General features: G+C 40.2%; 1 protein-coding gene across 2 annotated transcripts in view; it reads right to left on the bottom strand.

Annotated features, from left to right (window-relative positions):
* Positions 1 to 767: 767 nt before the first annotated feature.
* The window catches only part of LOC135092762 (lysosomal acid glucosylceramidase-like), a 55905-nt gene continuing 47958 nt past the window's right edge, over positions 768 to 8714 (bottom strand). Inside the window, exons 9-12 of one of the 2 annotated variants that reach the window (XM_063991447.1) lie at positions 5832 to 5914; positions 5308 to 5418; positions 1635 to 1810; positions 768 to 1010 (exon numbers count right to left, since the gene is read on the bottom strand). In XM_063991447.1, coding sequence (XP_063847517.1) covers positions 836 to 1010; positions 1635 to 1810; positions 5308 to 5418; positions 5832 to 5914 — 545 coding nt within the window. In that variant the 3' untranslated portion in view covers positions 768 to 835. The remainder of the gene's footprint in view (positions 1011 to 1634; positions 1811 to 5307; positions 5419 to 5831; positions 5915 to 8714) is intronic. The other variant, XM_063991448.1, reaches the window with a different exon arrangement.

Raw genomic sequence — 8714 nt, 5'->3', positions numbered from 1 at the left:
CTTAGAAAGACGTAGATTAAGAGGGGATCTGGTGGTATAGGAGTTATAAGAAGGATATGATAAATAATGGATTCAAGCTTGAAAAAAATTTGGTTCAAGAAAGAGAGAGGAAGAAATTAGTTCTCAAACAGAGTGGGAGAGAAGTATAACGGACTCAGTTATCAGGTTATTAGAGCCGAGTCATTAGGGAAATTAGTGGAAATAGGTTGGTATGGTGGCTTCTTGCAGCTTCCCTTGTTTTCTTATGTTCTGATGTTATTATGAACAAGATTTTTACATTATTAAAAGGCGAAAAGGACTTGAGAACCCAGCCAACCATCTGCGGCCTTAAAAAAAATATAAAAAAACGTGGAGAGCAAAGCGTTTTTAAGGATGTTTCCATTCTCCTAGTGAAAAGCTGACAAGATTTCTACATTATTAACAGGATAAGCTTTCTTGAGAACACGACTTATCATCTATGTGGCATTGGAAAATAGTTGTGGCGAAATAGGAAAGCGTTTTAAAGTGTGCTTTTTTACGGTTCTAGTGACAGATTAACAAGATTCCTACATTGTTAACAGGAGACACTTGAGAATCCGGCTACTCAGCCTTGTGACCTTTGAAAATAGTCGTGGTAAGAGAACAAAGCGCTTCAGAAATACGAGCCAAGCAATGTTGAAAGAATACTCGAGATGAAGGAAGTTCAGTTATGACGAATCAACGAAAGTACCGCGTTTGTCCTCTTGAAACACACCAAGTTGTATGTAGGAGGATGAACAAACACCAAAGGAGTTCCAGAGTTTACAAAAAATTACAATGCACATTTTCTATAACCCTTACTGAAAGTAACAAGAATTTACTCTGTCAAGTATTTATTTAAAAGATGGCTTTGCAAGGAGTACTTTCTCTTGGCGTGGGTGGTGTCGCCTTCCCAGGGCAGAAGAAGAGTCTGGAAAGAGCGAGGAGGGACGAGGGAGAGGGTGAAATCTCCTCCTTCCCACTCCACTCTCACCTCCGTCTCTGTGTCATTCCTGCAGGTGGAGAAAGAGATGAGATTCTGTTAAGGAAAGAGAAAGAAGAGAGAGATTTTGTTGAGGAAAGAGAACGAAGAGAGTGAAAGTTCGTTTTGGAAAGAAGAGAGGAAATGTTTTTGTCTAGGAGAAAGGAAAAGAATGAAATCTGCCTAGGAAAGAGGAGAAAGAAAATTAAATTTTGTCTAGTACAGAGGAGGAAGATAAGAACGGGGGAGAAAATATGTCTATGATAGAGGTGGAAGTGAAGAAGAAAAGAGAGGAAATGTCACAAAGAAAGACGAGGGAGAGGAGAGTAAAATTTGCCTTGGAAAAATGAGGTAGAGAACATGCGGTGAAGATAGAAATCTGTGTAAGGAAAAGGAGGAAAAGAAGAAGAGAAGAAATGAAATATTGTCAAGGAAAAGAATAAATTCGTTTAAGAAAGAGGAGAAGAGGTGGAGAGAAATTTATGTAAAAAAAGAGGAAGAAAATATTAAGAAGAATGGAGAACTCTTGACAGCGTTGTTACTACTACTACTACTACTAATAATAATAATAATAATAATAATAATAATAATAATAATTACTACTACCACTCCTACTACTACTACTACTACTACTACTACTAGAAATAAACAGTACTTGTTAAGGAGCTGAAGTACAACATAACCGTCTGGATGTACGAAAGCGGCGGTGTGGAACAGACCAGCAGTGCTTCCCCGGACCCAGGAAGGAATAGACACGCTCCCCGCGGGCACGAACTTACTAAAGTGGCCCATCACGTAGAATATTGGCTGCTTGTAGAACTCGTCTTTTTCCTGAATGGGAGAGAAAAAAGGAGAGGTAAAGGAATTACAATAATTAGCTGTTTGTAGAATTCGTCTTTATCCTGGACGAAAAAATAAATAAATGGCACCAATAATGTTAAAAACAATAACCATATCAGGAGGAGGCAGTAGACACCTGCCGAAACGATAATTTCTCCCAGTGAGGTCTAAAGCACTGTTCAGGGGGTGCTGTGAACTTATCATTAAACCCAGCTGTGACCTCACTGAACGTTTCCCTTTGTGTCTCACAGCACAAGGGGGCAGTCACAGCCTGCCCTCTAAAGACAACTCTCTTCCTCCTCACAAAACTACAAGCACCTAATAACACACACACCCTTCAATCAATCATGGCGACTCCTACACCAGCCTCGGAGTCCCCATCTGGGGAGGGGACCTTAAATGTCCCCAGGTCGGACTGCCTTTCTGTCGACGACCCTAAGTGTCTTGAAACCCCCCTCAACTTTTTCTTCATTAACTTCTGCAACATTCGCGGTCTAAGATCTAATTTTCAATCTGTAGAACACCACCTCTCCTCTTCTAAACCTCATCTTCTTTTCCTCACTGAAACTCAGGTGTCTGAGGCAACTGACAGTAGCCCCTTTTCTGTTCCCTCCTACTTTCTCTATCCTCATTTTCGATCCAAAGCTGGATGCTGCGTTTATGTGCGGAATGACTTAACCTGCTCTCGTGCCCACGCTCTTGAATCTTCCGATTTTTCCACCATCTGGCTACGACTACGGAGTCACTCTCATACTAAATTTTTCTGTGCTGTATACCTCTCACCTAACTCCTCTGACTATAAGAAATTCTTTGACTACTTAACTTCCAAAGTGGAGCACATTCTGACCCTCTTCCCTTTTGCAGAGATCTCCATTCTTGGAGACTTCAATGTTCACCACCAGCTTTGGCTTTCCTCTCCCTTCACTGACCATCCTGGTGAACTAGCCTACAACTTTGCTATCCTCCATGACCTAGAGCAATTGGTGCAACACCCTACTCGTATTCCTGACCGTCTTGGAGATACGCCCAACATTCTTGACCTTTTCCTGACCTCTAATCCTTCTGCTTATGCTGTCACCCTTTCTTCTCCGTTGGGCTCCTCCGATCACAATCTCATATCTTTATCTTGTCCTATCACTCCAATCCCTCCTCAGGATCCCTCTAAGCGAAGGTGCCTCTGGCGTTTTGCCTCTGCTAGTTGGGGGGACCTGAGGAGTTATTTTGCTGATTTTCCTTAGAATGACTACTGCTTCCGTGTCAGAGACCCGTCTTTGTGTGCTGAGCGCATAACAGAGGTGATAGTGTCTGGCATGGAGGCGTACATTCCTCACTCTTTTTCTCGTCCTAAACCTTCTAAACCTTGGTTTAACACAGCTTGGTCTCGTGCTATACATGATAGAGAGGTGGCCCACAAAAGGTACTTAAGCCTTCCATCACCAGTATCTCATGCACTTTATATTTCTGCCCGGAACCATGCCAAGTCTGTTCTCCAACCAGCCAAAAACTCCTTCATTAACAGAAAATGTCAAAACCTTTCAAGATCTAACTCCCCTCGTGATTTCTGGCATCTAGCCAAAAATATCTCCAATAACTTTGCTTCTTCTTTCCCTCCTCTACTTCAACGAGATGGCACCACTGCTATCACATCTATTTCTAAAGCTGAACTCTTTGCTCAAACCTTTGCTAAAAACTCTACCTTGGACGATTCTGGGCTTGTTCCTCCCTCTGCTCCACCCTCTGACTACTTCATGCCACGTATTAAAATTCTTCGCAATGATGTTTTCCATGCCCTCGCTGGCCTAAACCCTCGGAAGGCTTATGGACCTGATGGGGTCCCTCCTATTGTTCTCCGAAACTGTGCCTCCGTGCTTGCACCTTGCCTAGTCAAACTCTTTCAGCTCTGTCTGTCAACATCTACGAGTACCTTTCCTTCTTGCTGGAAGTTTGCCTACATTCAACCTGTTCCTAAAAAGGGTGATCGCTCTAATCCCTCAAACTACCGTCCTATTGCTTTAATTTCCTGCTTATCTAAAGTTTTTGAATCTATCCTCAACAGGAAGATTCTTAAACATCTATCACTTCACAACCTTCTATCTGATCGCCAGTATGGGTTCCGTCAAGGCCGCTCTACTGGTGATCTTCTGGCTTTCCTTACTGAGTCTTGGTCATCCTCTTTTAGAGATTTTGGTGAAACTTTTGCTGTTGCCTTGGACATATCAAAAGCCTTTGATAGAGTCTGGCACAAAGCTTTGATTTCCAAACTACCCTCCTACGGTTTCTATCCTTCTCTCTGTAACTTCATCTCAAGTTTCCTTTCTGACCGTTCTATTGCTGCTGTGGTAGAAGGTCACTGTTCTTCTCCTAAATCTATTAACAGTGGTGTTCCTCAGGGTTCTGTCCTATCACCCACTCTCTTCTTATTATTCATTAATATCAGGAGGTAAACATATCACGCAGGGAAGCCACAGAACGCCTGACTTCTGATCTTTCTAAAATTTCTGATTGGGGCAGAGCAAACTTGGTATTGTTCAATGCCTCAAAAACTCAATTCCTCCATCTATCAACTCGACACAACCTTCCAGACAACTATCCCCTCTTCTTCAATGACACTCAACTGTCCCCCTCTTCTACACTGAACATACTCGGTCTGTCCTTTACTTATAATCTGAACTGGAAACTTCACATCTCATCTCTAGCTAAAACAGCTTCTATGAAATTAGGTGTTCTGAGACGTCTCCGCCAGTTTTTCTCACCCCCCCAGCTGCTAACTCTGTACAAGGGCCTTATCCGTCCATGTATGGAGTATGCTTCACATGTCTGGGGGAGTTCCACTCATATTGCTCTTATAGACAGGGTGGAATCAAAAGCTTTTCGTCTCATCAACTCCTCTCCTCTAACTGACTGTCTTCAGCCTCTCTCTCACCGCCGCAATGTTGCATATCTAGCTGTCTTCTACCGCTATTTTCATGCTAACTGCTCTTCTGATCTTGCTAACTGCATGCCTCCCCTCCTTCCACGGCCTCGCTGCACAAGACTTTCTTCTTTCTCTCACCCCTATTCTGTCCACCTCTCTAACGCAAGAGTTAACCAGTATTCTCAGTCATTCATCCCTTTCTCTGGTAAACTCTGGAACTCCCTGCCTGCTTCTGTATTTCCACCTTCCTACGACTTGAATTCCTTCAAGAGGGAGGTTTCAAGACACTTATCCACCAATTTTTGACCACTGCTTTGACCCTTTTATGGGACTGGCATTTCAGTGGGCATTTTTTTATTAGATTTTTGTTGCCCTTGGCCAGTATCCTTCCTACATAAAGAAAAAAAATGATACAGATAAAGGATAAATTCATGAAATTATTAATAATAATAAATGTATATAAATAAAATTGATAATAAATGGCTGCTTGTAGAATTTGTTTTTGTCCTGAAAGAAAAAAGATAAAATAAATAAATATACAATCACTGGCAAATATGTGTCGACAAATATTCACCGGGTTAATGATGATGGGAGCGTCCACCTCGTTGCCAGCCCAGTTAGGCCCCCCGGCAGGATCTAGCGCCAGATTCCAGTCAATCCAGCCTGACGCAAAGTGGTTTACGTCCTAAGAGAGAGAAAGAGAGAGATATTCACTAGCTAACGACAATACTACCACTGCTACTAACAGTTGTTGCTATTGCTAACTTCTACCACGCAAGACTTTCTGCTTTCATCCCTATTTTGTCCACCTTTCTAATGCAAGAGTTAACCAGTATACCCGATCATTCATGCCGGTTTTTTTTTTTTTTCTCTCTGGCAAACTCTGGAACTTCCTGCCTGCTTCTGTATTTCTCTCTCCCTATGACGAAGTCTTTGAAGTGGGAGGGTTCAAGACACTTTTTCTCCAGTTTTGGAATATTCTTACTTTATGGAGTGTCATCTCAGTGAATTTTTCTTTCGTTCTTTTTGTTACCCTTGGCCAGTGCCTCTCTTATATAAAGAAAAAAAAAAAGTCAGCCAGTCAGCCAAGTGTCTCACCTCTATGATGTTTTGGGTGTACCTCTCCGCTCTGGTCCAGGACCCGAGAACAACTGGTTGATGGGAGGCATCACCGCCAGATTCTAAGAGGCAAGAGAAAGTCATTAGTTTATCTATGTAAACTTATCAGTTACGAGTATCAATTATCAGACATTAATTAGTAGTGTAAACTTGTCTGTCATCAGTCATCACGCATCAGTTATCAGTCACAGTTGATTTAAAATGTTACAAAAAAAAATCTGAAAAAGATGGAATATCTAAATCTATAAAAAAAAAAAAAAAAAAAAAAAAAAAACTGAAAACCGGAAAAATTTCAAAACCTACGGGTCTTAAAAAATTGAGAAATCTGAACACATAGAAAAAAAATAAAATAAAATCTACAGTAATATCTTTAAACTATGGAGAAACGAAAAAAAAAATGAAAAAAAATATTGAAAAACCTAGAGAAATCAGAAAAGCTACGGAAAATCTATCAAAACTATAGAGAGATTGCAAAGCTACGAAAAAAAAAAAAAATAAACGAAAAATCTGAAAATAAATAAATAAATAAATATATATATATATATATATATATATATATATATATATATATATATATATATATATATATATATATATATATATATATATATATCTTCTTCTTCTTCTTCCCAGCTTTTCCCTATTCGGGGTCGCCGTTGTGAATGAGCCTTCTCCACGTATTTCTATTGTTTGCCATCTCTGGATTTATATTCTTCTCCCCAAGATCTCCGTTTATGCAGTCAATCCATCTTCTTTTGGGCCGTCCTCTTCTTCTAACTCCCTCCACCTCCATTTCCATGATCTCCCTTCCTACGTGGTCTTCGCCAACTCTTCTTCTCAAGTGTCCATACCACCTCAACCTTGACTCCTGGATCTTCTTGGAGACTTCAACTACTTTCACCGTTCCTCTTATGTACTTATTCCTAATTCGGTCTGTTCTGTTGACTCCCACCATCCATCTCAACATCTTCATCTCCGCTACATCCATCTTCCTCTCTTCAATCTTCTTCAAAGGTGCTGCTTCTAGCCCATACATCAAAGCAGGTCTAACGACTGCTTTGTGGACTTTGCCCTTCACTCTTACTGGTACCCTTCTATCGCATATCACACCCGAAACTTGCCGCCAATTGTTCCAGCCACACTGAATCCGAAAGTTCACTTCTTTTTCCATTTCCCCTGTCTCGTCTACCATCGATCCCAAGTACTTAAATGTTTTCACTCTCCAACTTTTCACCATTCAGTCTAAATATATATATATTCAGCCAAATATATATATATATATATATATATATATATATATATATATATATATATATATATATATATATATATATATATATATATATATATATATATATATATATATATATATATTTGGGTTTAGGAAGGGGGATAAAAACCCAGGGAGGAGTTAGGATTCTTTTAATCTCTAATGTTTCTGCTGAATAGCCATCCTCAGAGAGACTGATTTACATGAGTGAAAACACACTATTTATAACAACATACAAAATTTTTTCATTTGACATTCGTACAGAGTATTGCCATCCTGGCGTGTACCTCACCTAATATTTATTTTCCTAGTCAGGTGGCATTATCCGCCAACGTGACGAGCCTTTACTAGGGATTTTCCTTGTACCTGACCTGAGGGCCAATCTGGCGGAATTACCCGCCCACCTGATTAAACCTTCTCTGTGGTTAATGACTTCCCTAGTTGTTATGAGGGCTGCCTCTATAGCTTTTCTCATTCTTTTCTTCAATCTAACTTTAATTTCTTTAGCCTCTTCCCATTTTGGTAGGTGTTTACATTTTTCTATGTGCAATACAAGGGAGTTTGATGTATTGTGTTTTAAAACATCTCTCCTATGCTCTGTTATTCTTGTTTTAAGTCCCCTGCCTGTTTCTCCTATGTATTGCTTTGTACAGCCTTTGCATGGTATGCTGTACACTACGCTGTTATTATTAACAAGTCCGGTCTTTTTAGTCCTCGTTAGCTCACCAATTTTCTCTCCCGCTAATGTTGCTATTTTTAATCCTGTTTTAGACAAATATTTATTAATTATGGAAGCCTTGTCCGAATTTGGTACACATATATACTTCTCTCTTTCGCTAGTTGTACAGGGATCTTTATTCTCTGTTTTCACTTGTTATTTTCTTTGCCTTATTCTTAAGCCTAACAAGGAGCCCTTCAGGATAACCCAGCTTTTTGAAAGTTGATATGATAATATCGTATTACTTGCTCTAGGAAGTTGTTGCTGCAAATTCTGAACGCTCTTAAGTAAAAACCAATAATCACACCAGATTTGACCCTCTTGCTGTGGGCTGAAAGGTAGTGAATGAAATCGTCCTTATTGGTGGGTTTTCTGTAAACAGAAAAACTGACTCCTTCTTCCCTCCAGATTACCGTATCTAGGAAAGGTAATCTATTGTCTTGTTCCTCTTCCACCGTAAATTGGATATCCTTATGGACTTTAGCAATGTTAACTTATTATATATATTCGTGCCCTTTGGGACTATAACTACCACATCATCAACATACCTAAGCCATGTTGAGCCTCTACTCATTATTCTTATGAAGTTATCAGTCTCTAGTGTTTCCATATACAAACATGCCATAACAGCACTTAGAGGGGATCCCATGGCCAGTCCCTTATGTTGTGAGTACTCTTGTCCCTTGAAAGTGAAGGCACCAAATTTAACACAAAGCTCAACAAGATTGATGTAGTCCTCCCTCGGGATCGGTAAATTTTCTTCGTTGATGTCTCCAGATGCCCTTTTTACCGCTTCTATCGCTCCTTCCACGGGGACGTTGGTGAATAAGGACTTCACGTCGAAGCTCGCCATCTTCTTGTTGCGGAAGTCCAC

Source organism: Scylla paramamosain, chromosome 40, assembly GCF_035594125.1.
Source record: "Scylla paramamosain isolate STU-SP2022 chromosome 40, ASM3559412v1, whole genome shotgun sequence".
Lineage (NCBI taxonomy): Eukaryota > Metazoa > Arthropoda > Malacostraca > Decapoda > Portunidae > Scylla > Scylla paramamosain.
Note: the sequence above shows the minus strand (reverse complement) of the source record. Positions and strands in the feature narration are given on the sequence as shown.